Genomic DNA, 14,569 nt, shown 5'->3' on the forward strand with positions numbered 1-14,569 from the left:
AAGGCAAAAATATTTGAGTATTTATGAGATAATGCTAGGAAAATAACTGAAAAGTTTAGTACAATGAGAAGTGAATGTTTCACAAATATAAATGACAAGTTTCCAAGATATATTCAGATACAATCTGTGCATTTTCCACAAACAGATTTGTGAACGGCTTTGTAAGGTTTGGATCAACATCATCACGAGGATCTACCCACACTGAAGAGACAGAAGAAGGTGGTATATAAAGAAATATATCATTTTTTCAATAATTTTGAATTGAAAAGGAAGTGACTGACTAAAAAGTATTCTCATGTAATGGTGAAACAGAGATACAAAAAGGAAAAGCTATTTCAGTACATTAGAAAAATAGTAATTCTAAGAATACTTTATTTTTATTAGTTTAAACAGGGAGACAGTGACAAATCAGCTCTGAAAATTTCAAACCCCTGACTACAAAGAAGTGTCAAGGAAGCTTATGTTAAATTTTAAAGACCCTTAAGAAAATGTAAATCCATTAGAAAGGTGGTGGGTCAGCAGGCTACTCTTATAATTGCAGAATGCACCTGCATATTACCAAAAAAAAACCAAAACAGAAAAATAAAATAAATAAATAACAATAACACCCCCTCAACACTAATTTCACAAGACTTTACAAGTTCATTACTTTTTCATCATGAACTCAATACAGAGATCTGTCTGTCAAGATTTCTGCCACATTTAAATAAGACAAACACCACAGTAGAATTATTCCACATCTTCAATACAAGTATCCTTCTGCAAAACTCCAATGACAGAGCTGACCTACTGGAAATGCTAGGAATTATTTTCCACTTCAGATCTACTTTACATACACTTTCCATCAACAAAATATAGACTCCTCTGCTGGGCAGGTGGAAATGTTGGTTTTAAACCACTCTTCTCATATAGGTGTTATCACAGACACAAACTACCTTCAGTGTCTATTGGTGTTTACATCCTCAGGCTTTTTGCTCTGCTGGTATCAAAGGTCAGGAATGTCATTCATTTGGAAAGGAAATATCCTTGGATGGAATGTACTTAGAAGTGGTTACAGATGTGTATGAATTATAGATGAAAGATTAGCCTACTCTTGCTACTACTGTTTATTCAGCTGGGTATATAAAAGTATTCATGTGATGGAAGGTCATCGCTGTCACCTCTCCTAAGCTTAAGGAAACATGCCAGACAGGTGTTACTTTTAACTGGATTTATTACTGGCCAAGAAAAAACTAAAAACTCTATTGTACTCTATCAATTTAAGAGCAAAAAACCCAACATCTAAATTTACAGCATTATAGAAACATCAAAGCAAAGATAGCATTGTTATCTTCAGTTCAATGCTATCATATATTGTAGAAATATATTTGGCAAAATGAGTATCAATCTGCATTTATTTTACTTTCAGGTAAAGCTCATTTGAAATCACCCTAGCTTAGAAAAATTCACATTTCTGCTGTAAAATGCAAACTTACATTTATGGTTATTCAAAAGAAGATGCTATGCAGTTCAACATACAAAGGACTAAATACTCACTGTTCTCATTTCTAAATGTATGTCATAGCTTTGCCTATTATTGTTTGCATGGTCACTATAGAAATCAAGGTTGTCTTTAACCTATCTACATTTTCTGTCTTCCAAGGATTTGAAATTCATGCCTTTCTTCTTAAATAACTCTATTACATTTTCTCTTTTCTCTGTTAAAATAAAAGATTTCTAAGCTTCTAATATACTGGTTATTTCTCTGTAGAAAAGCTTTTCAAATACTACAGTTGTGTTCTCCTAGAGACTCTACCAAGTCTGTCAGAGTCTTGCATGGAAAGGCATTAGTACCCATAAATACAGTTGAAATAAAATCATTCTCAGGTAGGCATTTTAATTTACTAAATTAGCACATATTATTAAAATGGAAAAATAAATCAAAAAAAATTTGTGTCATTTAATCTTTGATTTTGATCACTTACTATCAAGCCACTGTTACTTTGCCTTCTCTCCCTGTCGTGAAGTTTTCTGTAGAAAATCCCTCCTGGATTAAACTGAGTACTCCAAACAATCATATCCCCTCGAAAATATGCATCCATTCCAGTTATCCTTGAATTATGTTCAATATGTGATATTTGCTGATGAGCATCACTGTAGTTGAATGGATATGCAAAACCCAGGATGTCAGTGTCATTAGCAACATAGAGAACTTGATCTTCAGAGCCTAGGGATTATTATAATGAAACAAAAATAAGGTAAATGTCAACTAATGCAAAAATCAGTGGGTTTCACTCAAGTAGCTTTCTGGTGTTTATCTGATATAATTTCTTGCATTAAAATTATTTTCTGGTTTTTGAAGACTGCAAAAACACTCACAGTCTGATATGCAACTCTTGATACTCTGATATCAATATACATCACTTCAGAGCTCTCCAAACTCATAGTGTGACACCTAAGACTATATTTTAAGGAGTATTCGCTACAAGAATTTGAACACTTTCAAGCAGTATACAAAAATAAAGGATATTATGCATTAAGCCCATACGAAACCCATATTTTTATATGCATGCTCTCTTTAGGGGGTCCTAAATGTATATACTAAAGGAACACAGAGTTGTCAATAAACATTATTTCGCATTGCTTAACTGGAAATTAGAAATGGAATGATTTTATCTTTAGGGAAGGCAGTGAAGTTTTGAAATCAACTGCAACAGAACCTGTGCAGTTTTGTCTTACCCCTCCTCATTTCAGAAAGTAAACACAGATACCTCTGAAAGGGTGATACTAATGGATACCCAGTTACCATCTTGATTCAGATCTTGTAAAGTTTATTATTCATAAAGAAATGCTATTTAGTATCCATTTATTAAGTTTTGAGAAAGTTTAAAATCTGCTGGATACATTAGAATGCATTTGTATTGTTCTTTTTATTTCCCAGTTCATACCACATTTATCCATAGAGAATCAAATTATAATAATGTCTGTCCAACACGCTTCCTCCTTGTGAGAATGAAATACCAAATATCATTTGTTCCCTTCCTCTTGATAAATGCAACAACAAAGAGGAGTTTTATTAAAGCAAGTATCAATGAGGGAAAGAGAGAAAAATTAACTTTATTACAATGGAAATTAAGCTTGTGAAAAATTCAGATTTAGGATAACGATTCCCAGATTTTAAAATAACGAATTTATGAATTATATCACAGAATTAAGTCTGTGTTCCTATAATAACAAACCATTATCCTCAGTTAGTAACCTTGTTTTTTCCCATGTCATAATCTGACTTCTTCAGCAATAGGCAATGATGATAAACCCTGATAGAGTCCATGTTGTATAGGAATTACTAATGATTCATTAATATGATCTTCCCATGGTAAATTTGCATCAAAAAATGTGGATAATGCATGTAAGAAAGCTGACTATCACCACCTAACTGTGGGTGTACCTATGTTACTGACTGGTGTGCTGCAAAGAAGGAAGAACTGGAATTACCATGATACAGCCTGCCATGGTTCTAGGATGTATGGACACAAGATGTGCTCCCTGGCCATAAAGTTCAGACCAGGTGCTGCTCAGGTTTGTGCACAAGGGTGTAGAAGGAGCCACACCTTGTAACTTCAACACTCATTCTGCACTAAAGACTCCAAGTCACAGCAAAATCTCACTAAATTGCAGGTGAGATGCTGTGATCACACTTTGAATTATCCAGATACAGACCCATAAAGATCATGTGAGCTGTATTATTGCTTGTTTCATGATTTATAAGTTAAATAACAGCCAGACTTCACAATTACCTCCATTTTGTGCAATACCTCTGCCTTATGAACAACAGAAATAACATCTCTGTGTACTTATTTCTTTTCCTTCATTGGACCATGATCTAGGCAGCTGATTTATATAAGGAGTACATAATTAGCTCATTATACTTAGAAAAATTCCACTTAAACAATTTCTGTAGAATTTCTCAACACAAAGCAAAAAATATTAACTCCAAATGCCACTTAATTCACTCCTAAAATTCTAAAATACATTTCTATCATGGAGTTGATTCTTCCCTCAAGTTTCTAAAGCTTCACATGCTTACGTGCTTGCTAATGTTTTTCTTATTTGTGTATATATTGTTGTAAATAGAGAAAGCTGGAGTTGGAAATGGGCTTTCAAATTAAGTAAGTTCATTTACATAGAAGTTATAAGAATTTATTGCATACTGAAATGAAAAGTAAGGCTGGGTGGTTTTGAGAGTTATTTCTGTGAACTATTCAAGAAATATTTATCTAAAAATAAATAGTATCTGCAACACATTAGTGTTACCAACGAGGTACATAACCAGTGATTTAGTACTGTTTCTCTAGTTTGATTTTTATAGCCTTACCTTTTGCTATGCAACTGTTATTCCTCTCCTTATAATTTTTCTCACATGCACATCTGTATGACCCCTTAATATTATTGCAGTGTTGGGAGCAGGCACCAAATACCATACACTCATTGATATCTATGGAGAAAAGAATTGTCATTTATATACCTATAGTTTAAAACACTATTATTCAACATGTTCAGAAGAGCATGGAACAAAGCAGGTGAACAAAAGGAACTTGTAAGCACTGGTATATCTTGCAAAAGTAAAAGGAAAACCTTTGCAATTATCACTAATGTTATTTCCACTGCAATCAACATATCTCAGAAAGATTTCTTTTTTTAATATTATTTCTCCATCCTTCATATATCAATCTTTTCATTATTAGAACTTGAAATCAACTTTGACAATAAAAACACCTGCTACAATTATGTCCAGCATACCTACCTCTGGTACAGTCAAAACTACATGATCCTCCTCTACTGGAAAAGCTCCTCTTAATACTGTTTCCTTAAGAGTCAAACAATGAATTATATATTCACTTTGATAGTTCCACTGGAGTGATCTGAAATTCTGTAAATTACTGCTCACCAGTAAGAAAATGAATTCACAACCTATTCTCTGGGAAGGCAGATTTATCTTATCTTTCCAATCAACCCTGCCATTATAACAACTATGTCTTCTTGCTGACCAGTATGGCATCATATATATCAAGACAACATTTTCTAAGGGATTTTACTTACTATCTGTTTATTTTAATTTCAATTTTTTTTAATGCATCTTCATTATTTTAAGCCCCTTAATTATTTTCATATGTCAATTTAAACGCTAATCCCAAATGCTCAGTTAAATAATCTACTAGACCTCAAATCACGCATTTACCCTTTGAATTATTTAATTGTCTGATTTGAACCTTTTGACATTCATAATGAATGTTAACCTTTGATAACCTCTCCAGGTAAAGAGTGTGAATCTACATCCTATAAATCTTTTTTTTTTTTTTTTTTATTTCTTAATCCCATAGCTATGGAACAACTTTTACTCTGTGGAAAAAAGTATGTGATATGTATCTCCTTCTCTGGCACAGAAAATTGACTACACAGTTGACTTTTAATATTTTAAAGCAAGGGATGATGGAATATATCTGTACCTTCACATTGTCTATTCCTCCTGTTTCTCTGAAAGCCAGGTTTACACTGACACAAAAGGGATGTTTTTGTCTGATTACAGTATGCATCATCTCCACAAGGATTCACATTATCTTCACATGTATATTCAGCAACACCTAAACATAAACAAAGTGTCTAAATAATCCCTGATAGATTTGTTTTAGCTCTTAAAAATGAAACCTAAAGTAATAACAACAAATAAAAAATTTGACTTTCTGTTAAGAGTATCAGGTAAATTTTTAACAAATAAATGTCATCACAGTTTTTATCTAAATATGCATACAAATTGACAATATGTAATTGAAATTCTACATTTCATATCAAGAATTTAATATTAAAATTTTTCATGTTGCAAATATGAAGCAAAATACAATCAACTTATACTCAAATTTCATCAAGAACTTTTAACTACTCTAAAAACTACTACAGCTTGAATTGCTATAAAACTTGCCTTTCTCTTGTGGCACAGAACTACCTCCTTTTTTTAACTAAAAGAAACAACTTTACATTAAACCAACTTCTGCATTGTTGAGTAGGATTTGCACAGATGAATGTCTCGGTTAATTGTCTCTTTTCTGCTACAATCACAAAAACAGATCTTGTCAGCCAAACTCACTTATTTTGCAGTCTTGCTCATCTGAACCATCTCCACAGTCATCAAACCAGTCGCACTGCAGCTCCATCGGAATACATTTCTTATCATTACAAGCAAACTCATCTTTTTTACATGGTCTTGGTTTGTATGTGATTTTATCTATATAATTACAAATTAATAAGAGAAAAATAAATCAGTATTTAAGAGTCTTAGATTTTTTTTTTTTAGACACACACAAATGGGAACGACCACAAAGCATTAAGCAACTGGAAATAACTTCAAGCTTAATTTCTTTCAGTTTCAAATTCTGATCTACTAACCTCCAGTTAAGCTTTACTGAAGGACAAGCAGATCTCTGTAACAAAGTTTGCCTTCAAGTTGTTTTCTCTGATCTGAATGCCTTGAAAGGTAATATCACCTACCACAGTGATCTTCATCCGAGTTATCACCACAGTCATCGACCTCATTGCAAATCTGCTCAGGTCGCAGACAAACCCTGTTGTTTCTACATCTGAACGGTCTTGTTGGAGGGCATGGAAACTTTACTGCATATTAAAGAAAAGAATCAGCTATTACCCAGCTGGCATTCACAAACCTTCTTTTAATGTCTCCTTATCAAAAGCAATAAGCAGGCACAGGAACACAGTTGTACTTGACATACGAATTGCGCTTGATTTTAACTTCTGGTACCTCACGGGAGAGCACTTCAACAGTGTTGACAGTGTAAGTTCTTCATTTAGGGAATGAAATTATTTTTTGTGATAAGGGTAATTTATACCTTTTTTGAGGATCAATAAAGACAGAAGAATTAAAACAAGTGTACTCATGATCAAATATCACACTGTAGATGTAACTTTTACCCTTCTGTGGACTTCCTACAAAAAAAGATTAATTTTTCACAAATATCATATCTAAAATTACATGGAAAGCAATAACAGAAAACTATATCCTACATTTCAAGCTAATCTTCTAAAAGCAAAATAAACAAAACTTAGACAAGTGTCCCTATATATTTATGTATATGTTATTATTGCTTTGTTACATGGAAAGTACTGAAAAATGTAATGTCATACCACACATTTCAGCAACTTCATCAGAGTTATCTCCACAGTCATCCTCACCATCACAAACCCAAAAATGTAGTTTGCAGAGGGAATTATTGCACAAAAACTCATCAGCTCTACATATATTTCCCCCTGGGAAGATGAAAAGAGGACAGAAAAAAAAATTCAGGAAAACAGAAAGACAAAAGAAAATGTCAGCTTTTGAGCAAACCGGTACAACCACTTATCACACACCATTTGCAGAGAATGACACATGTAGCATAGCTAAATTTACAGATCCCAAATGAATGAGTTAGAGAGGCAGAGAGAAACACGCATTTAAAAAATCTCTTCCTTGACCATTCCTTCTCAGGACTGTTGGCTAGGAATTACCTGTTTGGCCTGAGTAGAAAGGGCAGTTATCAAAGACACCAACAACTCACCAGCTAGACATGTTCCCCTTGCATTCAGCCAGATGTCTAAACTACCTGTCTGTAACTCCCCTTGGTGGTGCTGCCTCTCAGCAAGGGCACATCAGTAATTTGTGCCATCAGAGAATGGTATAAAACAGAAGACAGAAATTCGGTCAAATGTGTCAAAGGCCACTTAAGTCCAGGTTTGTTTCATGTGAATGTCTGATCCTCCATCTATTGTTACTCCCACACTCTGAGCTACACACAGAGAACAAAGTGATTGCAGTCCATTAGCTGTGAGGTAGCACCTTTTTCTTCTGAGGAGCAAAAGGCTTGGCCAGGCTTGTAATATCCCCATCACCTAAAAATGCTGTAATTAGGAAAGATCTAGCCAAGGAGGCACTGAGCAGACAAGACTAGGTGACCTCTAACAGTATCTTCATTTTTGTAACTCTGAAATTTCTCATTAGGATATTTACTGAACACAGAAAGCAGCAAGAATAAATTCTTCCACGTAACTTCAGTATTGAGTGAACTATGAATCATCTAACAAAAGGGAACACAGGGTGAGGGAAAGTCTTTTAAAGTGGAGTGCTCAAACTTTCAAGTTGGATTCAGTTTTAATATATGGAGCAGTAAGAAGGAATTTGTTTCACAATTATGACTAAATTTTATCACCACCAATCAACAAAGTTATGAAAAGTTCTTGCAATTAATTTCCCATATAACACATTTTTATGGTAACTGTTTCTCAGTTTCCTGAGAGTGTAAAAGAAATAAAGCTGTGTACCTGCAGAAGAGGAAACAATGACATTTTATATGATAATGCCAAAACTCTCGCTGTGGCTTTGCTCAACACATTACACCCACTCTAAGAGCTAGATCAGGCTCCAGTGTCTTTTTACTTATTCATTCAGTGCCCTGTTCACACCCCATTAACACCAACAGAAGGCTTTCTTTTGCTATAAAGGTTCAGAATGGTTTAATTTTTTTTTTTCCCCAGAAAATTAATTTCCATGAAACACCTGTAGTGCAAGAGGATGTTGGGAACTCTCACACTATGTTACCAATCACTCCCATTGCAAATATAACTTATGAACATAAACAGAAATATCCTGTATTATTATCCAAGGAAAATATATAAAATTAAAGTACTTTTCAGGATGAAAGAGATGAATATAAATAATTCTGTGTGTAATCTCAGTATAACCATCATTCTAGTTGTATAATAAGACTGAAGTGAGTTATTTTTATAAATATGCACAGTGGGCTACAGATAAATATTACGGATATTATTTTAGAATGTTGTAGAATAAAACTCCATTTGTGTTTGCTGTATTTCCAAAGATGAAAAAATTAGTTATCAGTAAGATAAACTGGCATTTGTTTCATGTGATTGCTCGGGCTGTCATAATTCCTTTATAAAATAGATTTCTGCAACAGAATCATAATTGTGACATAAATACAAAGTATTATAGCAATAACCAACCAGGCAAGAGGGTTCTTATTGCATTATAAGCAATATGCAGTTCACAGAAGCTCTATTATACTACCCAAAGAATAATGTGGCTTCAGAGAAAATAAGAATATTACTGTTTACCTACACTTCATTGGTTTTTAAAGAGATACAGTCCAGATATTTTAAAAGCAGCTTTAAAATGCACTAGAAGGGTTTTTTAAACTTTGTTATCTGTCTTCTTGCACCTAAACATCTCTGGAACATTCTTCCCATTTACTGAATTTTCTGGTCTCTCTTTCAAGCTCAATCACACCCATAAGATATCTTCCCCCCCTCCAGTGGAAAGTATTGCTCAATAGACTTAGAACAAAATAAGGAAAGGATATCTTACTCTGTTTGCTTCCTATATGGTTATTATCACTTATGCTTTTAAATTTACACACATAACATGCGACTAACACACAGAACTACTCAACTGCAAGAAAAGGAAAGAAGAAAAATCTGGAAAAAAAAACAACAGGAAAGAAAAATGCTGAGTAAAATTGAGTAAAAATAGTGAGTCCAGCTCACTGCTCTGGACTTCAGTAGAGAAGACTTTGTCCACTTCAGGAATCAGCTTGGTAGAGTGTCATGGGATAAAGCCCTGGACGAAAGAGGGGCCCAAGAAAGCTGGTTGATATCAAGGATCACCTTCTCCAAACTCAGGAGTGATGAATCCCAAAAAAGAAGAAGTCAGTCAAAAATGCCAGGAGGACTGAGTGCATGAAAAAGAAGCTCCTGGACAAACACAAACAGGAAGGTGAAGCACTGGCACAGGTTGCCCAGAGAAGCTGTGACTGCCCCATCCCTGGAAGTGTCCAAGGCCAGGTTGGATAGAGCTTGGAGCAACCTGGGCTAGTGGAAGGTGTCCCTGCCCATGGCAGGGGGTTGGAGCAAGATGAACTTTAAGGTCTCTTCCAATTCAAAGCATTCTATGATTCTATGAAATAAATAGAAACCCAGGGTCTTAAGATTACTTATTTAGCAACTGTTCATTATATTGCATGGCTTTGTAATTTATTGTGCATGGCTTTGTAATTTATTGTTGCCTATATAACTGTAACTTAACTTGATTTATTACTAATTTCCCTGATGAAAATGAATATGTTTCCAGTAACAACCCAACCTTTTGATCACTGGGCAAGGAAACACAAAGGAGGAACATGATGTGAGTCATAAACAACCTAAGTTTTGCTTCTTCCTGCAAATCACTTGTGAAGCTGCTGTACTGTCCTTGTTGAAAGAGGTCACAGAGCTTTCCTTTGATCACTCGGAACGGTCAGGGTACCACTAACTTGCAATATGTGTTAATAAAAAGTCCAATAAGCTAAGCCTTTTAAAGAGAAGTGTCTCTTGCCTTGGTCACAGTTTTCTTCATCACTGCCATCCACACAGTCATGGATCCCATCACAAAGCCATCTGACAGGGATACAGTAGGCCTTATTTTTACATCGAAACTGATCTTCTTTACATTCTGTTACACAATCCATCTGTGTGAAAACAGGTGTGAACTACGTATTAATGAATGAGAACAACACACTTAAGGCAAACCCAACAAAATTTCCCAACTTTCATTGCCTGGCATATTTAGTACAAGGAAGTTGTCCCTGACAATACAATGTGCAATTTAAATAGCTACTGAAGTTCAAGTGAAATGGTATCCACGTTTCACATGTTGTGATATTTCTTCTTTATGTTGCTTGTATGAGCAATGGAAATAATTTACATCTCTGAAGTCAACTGCCCTACAAGAAACAACCCTGGGTGTGAGGTCAATTAGCGTGAACTGGCTCATAGCCCCATTGACCAGGACTAGGAACCTCCAGAGTGGACTGTCTTCACCTGCACTGTGCAGCACTTGGCTCAAGCATCCTTCATATTATATTCTTATATTCATATTAAATTATACTTAACTGGTACCTTTATGGTTATGAGAAATAACTACTATTTCTGGTTGGTTTTTTTTTAGCTTGAAGTTGTTTATGAAGGTGATGATTTCTTAAACAGATAACAACAGTGCATGATGTAGGAAGAGCAAGGCCTGAAGGTCCCTGGAGTTTGAGATGCCTGTTAGGGTTGTATTAGAAGAATCTAGAGGACAGAGGGAGCCAAATTTGTCACAAATTTGTCCACGTTGCCAGTACAGAGTAGTCCCTGACACAAACTCTTGCAGAACCATGCTCAAGTTTTGACTTAGGAAGAACAAATTTGTCTACTCCAAGAGGTGGCCACAGAGCAAACAAACATAACGCAGCGTAAAGTCATGAGGTTAAGTTATCTGACAGTGTTTAATGGATGCAATAAAACAATATTTGCCCTTTCAATTAACTTGAGACTTAAAACTGTTAAAAAAAATCAACAGAAATTTGTTCAAGTACCTCATCAGATTCATCAGCACAGTCGTACTCTCCATTGCACTTCAAAGATGCTGAAACGCAGCCTCCACTTGCACACACATACTCACTTGAAGAGCAGGTTGGAGATGCTGGTTACAAACACATATTTTAGCATTAAGAAAAAGACAATTTATAAATAATTTGGTTTATAAATAATTTAAAGTTTTCCTCTGGCTAATACAGTGAGCAAACCCGTGTCTGTAGCTGAGCAGAGCTTTTCCAACCTTTTTTTTTAAACTACAGTGAAGGATTTGACAAAACTGAACTGTATAACGATAATGAAAGGATATTTTGTGTTTTATCACTGAGAAGTTTCTTTTTATGTTTTCCTTACACTTGGTAATAAAAGTAACTACACACACAGACATATTCATAGAATGTCTATAGTTTTTTAAAAAGGGCTTTAGCTAAAATTATATGAGTGTTTATAATTAAATAAGCCAAAATTTACAATAAAACATGGGTTTAGCAAGTATACATTATTCCAGTTAAAATTAATAAATAGTAATCAATTTTATTTAAAATATAGGTGGATATTCTTGTCACATTTTAAACCAGGGGAGTTTTGTCAGAGACTTCTATTTTGTTGTACCCATCTAGATGCAGATTACAACAAATTTAGGAAAAATCTTGCAAAAATAAAGAGCTATATTTTCCAAGAGAGTAAAAAGGAAATAAAATAATAACAACAAAAATAATAATTTGGTAGAGAAAATAATTTTTCATAAGGACTAGTAATCTTTGAATGAACACCAGAAAGTGAAAAACATCCCACAGACACTTCAGTAACATGCCAAGACTTACTAGTGTTTACAGAGCAGAATTTTACATGCTGAGTATATATTATCAAATTACTTTTCAACATAGTTAAATACCATTCCCCCAAAAAGATACATATTGCATAGCTGTACACAAGTAGGAAGACGCAGTGATACACACTCAAATGGTAAAGTATTTCAGATTTCTTTGCACTTCTCTTTACTTCTAGTGCCCAAGAAATATTTATTTGCCGATTTATTTTCTTCTTTTACTCTTGATTTATTCCCTCCTTCATTTTGTTTCTCAGCATTACTTAAATCAATACCTGGTACACAATTTTTCTCGTCATCCCCAAGTTTGCAGTCTTCGTGACCATCACATTTCCACTTCGCTGATATGCACTGACCATTGGAGCACTGGAACTGATCCCTTGAACAGCCTGTTTCACAATACCTCTGGTACAAAAGAAACAACCAATATACAAGATCAAGAGTTTAATATAAACATTGAGGAATACACAGCTGGTCACAGAAGTTACAGCCTATATTCCTACACACTATGAAATACAATAATGTCTTGTGAAATTCAATATATTTGTGGATATGATTCATGAAAGGTGGCTTGCACCCTCTAAGTAGCTGGGAAGCAACTGAGTTCCAGTACTGGCAAGAAAGAAGAGAAAAGAAAGAACAGAAAACCAGTCAAGTATTATCCAGTGAGCTTCTGCTACAAACCATCAACTTTGTTGTCACAAAAAAACCCCACAAACCAAACCACTCCTGAGTGTAGGAAGTATGGTTTGCCAACCAGGACACAAAGTATTTCCAGGATGGGAAGAGGTCCAGATCATTGTTGGGACAAAAAGTTGTAGACTACTCTTAAACTTGATTTTACTTGTATGTTCACTCTTTAAAATAACTACTTCAAAAGGTTTGGTTTTAATTTAGTAATGATATTTGTATATATAGATTCATGTGTGGACTTCCCATTGCTGCTTTTTAAAATATTTGCGTGCAGGAATTCATTCTCCAACAATATAAAACTACTAATTTTCCAAGAAAATACGTTTCCTGGAAGATGCCTACCTCATCTGAGCCATCTGCACAGTCATAGTCTCCATCACACCAGAATCTCGCTGAAACACAGTCTCCATTCGCACACAGAAAGTCTTTCAAAGTGCATGTTTGAGGCTCTGAATAAAGAAAAGAAACAACCCTATGTTTATTAGCGTTTCCATAAAATATACATAAACCCCCCAGCAATTAATGAACAAATAACAAAGGTAAACCCCCTAACTTGCAAAATTTAAGAATTTTTTTTTTCCTGTGGGATTTTCCTCCATAACATTTTTAGGCTAAATTTCATTTACATATAGTAAGAGAGAACTGCAAATACTTTCTGATCTACTAAAATTCTTTGGAGAATTATTGTGATACTGAGAAAAAACTAAACATCATTAAAAACCCGCTAAAGCACTAACATGTAGCATACTGCAGAATGAATGCTTCTAAACACAAGATAATTGAAGTGGTATTAGGGGGAGTTTTCTCATATATATATTATGGCATTAAATGCAGATTTTCTTTACTTATCCTTTTAATAACTTAGCATCATCTAAAACAAAGACAAGACTTGTTCTTTGTTAATCTAAACCTGAGACTGGTAGGTGCCTGCAAAACAAAAAACCTTTGGTACACATCACCTTATCATACTAAACTAGCACATGTGCCTGTGGCATTGACACCCAGCTGCTTTTAGAGAATTCACACAAGCCATCATCTCTTGTATCAAGTCAGCTGAGCCCTAAGCAATGTGAAGAACCTGAATTTACAGCACTATCCATTCAAAATGTACTCAATATGATGAGATGCTCCAGCTTATCTTACTTCAATGTGCTCATTTAAGACATTTTCAGTAAAGATTAAATAATTGCTACTTCTCATTGCATTTTGGATACAAACCCATCCCAGGACAAAATTAACTAATTTGTTTTCCTGACAACTTGTAGAAGCAACAAAACAGCATTAGGGAGATTTTCTAGCAACAGTAATATTTTTACACTGATTGAATTAATATCTTTCTACAGCATTATTATCTTTGCTTTGCTTCAATGTTTACAGTATATTATATTTTCTTTAATTACATTAAATAAAAAATTACTGGTGCTGCCTTAGCAGGAATGATAGTCATTACTGCGGAATTTTCCTTTTGAAGCTTCCTGAAAGACAAAACACTGTTTTTGCTCTAATTTGCTTATTTTGATTTTTAAAAACCTCTAAAAGAACCCCCCCCAAAAAGATATTACCTCAGAAGAATTAATAGTGTATGCTACTTTTCCTATTGCAAACTCATTATGGACC

The 14,569-nt window shown here is 34.5% G+C and overlaps 1 protein-coding gene across 10 annotated transcripts in view; it reads right to left on the minus strand.

The window, feature by feature from the left end:
- Positions 1-14,569, minus strand: part of LRP1B (LDL receptor related protein 1B) — a 672,101-nt gene that overhangs the window by 56,499 nt on the left and 601,033 nt on the right. For all 10 annotated transcript variants that reach the window (XR_004358017.1, XM_032693191.1, XM_032693192.1 and 7 more), the window contains 10 exons: positions 13,295-13,401; positions 12,535-12,664; positions 11,433-11,539; positions 10,412-10,544; positions 7,174-7,296; positions 6,523-6,645; positions 6,122-6,259; positions 5,487-5,621; positions 4,355-4,474; positions 1,965-2,206 (listed from right to left, as the gene is read on the minus strand). Coding sequence is in view for 9 of the 10 variants with exons in the window: in XM_032693191.1 (XP_032549082.1) it covers positions 1,965-2,206; positions 4,355-4,474; positions 5,487-5,621; positions 6,122-6,259; positions 6,523-6,645; positions 7,174-7,296; positions 10,412-10,544; positions 11,433-11,539; positions 12,535-12,664; positions 13,295-13,401 (1,358 nt within the window). In the remaining variant the exon portion in view is untranslated. The remainder of the gene's footprint in view (positions 1-1,964; positions 2,207-4,354; positions 4,475-5,486; positions 5,622-6,121; positions 6,260-6,522; positions 6,646-7,173; positions 7,297-10,411; positions 10,545-11,432; positions 11,540-12,534; positions 12,665-13,294; positions 13,402-14,569) is intronic.

Source organism: Chiroxiphia lanceolata, chromosome 7, assembly GCF_009829145.1.
Source record: "Chiroxiphia lanceolata isolate bChiLan1 chromosome 7, bChiLan1.pri, whole genome shotgun sequence".
Lineage (NCBI taxonomy): Eukaryota > Metazoa > Chordata > Aves > Passeriformes > Pipridae > Chiroxiphia > Chiroxiphia lanceolata.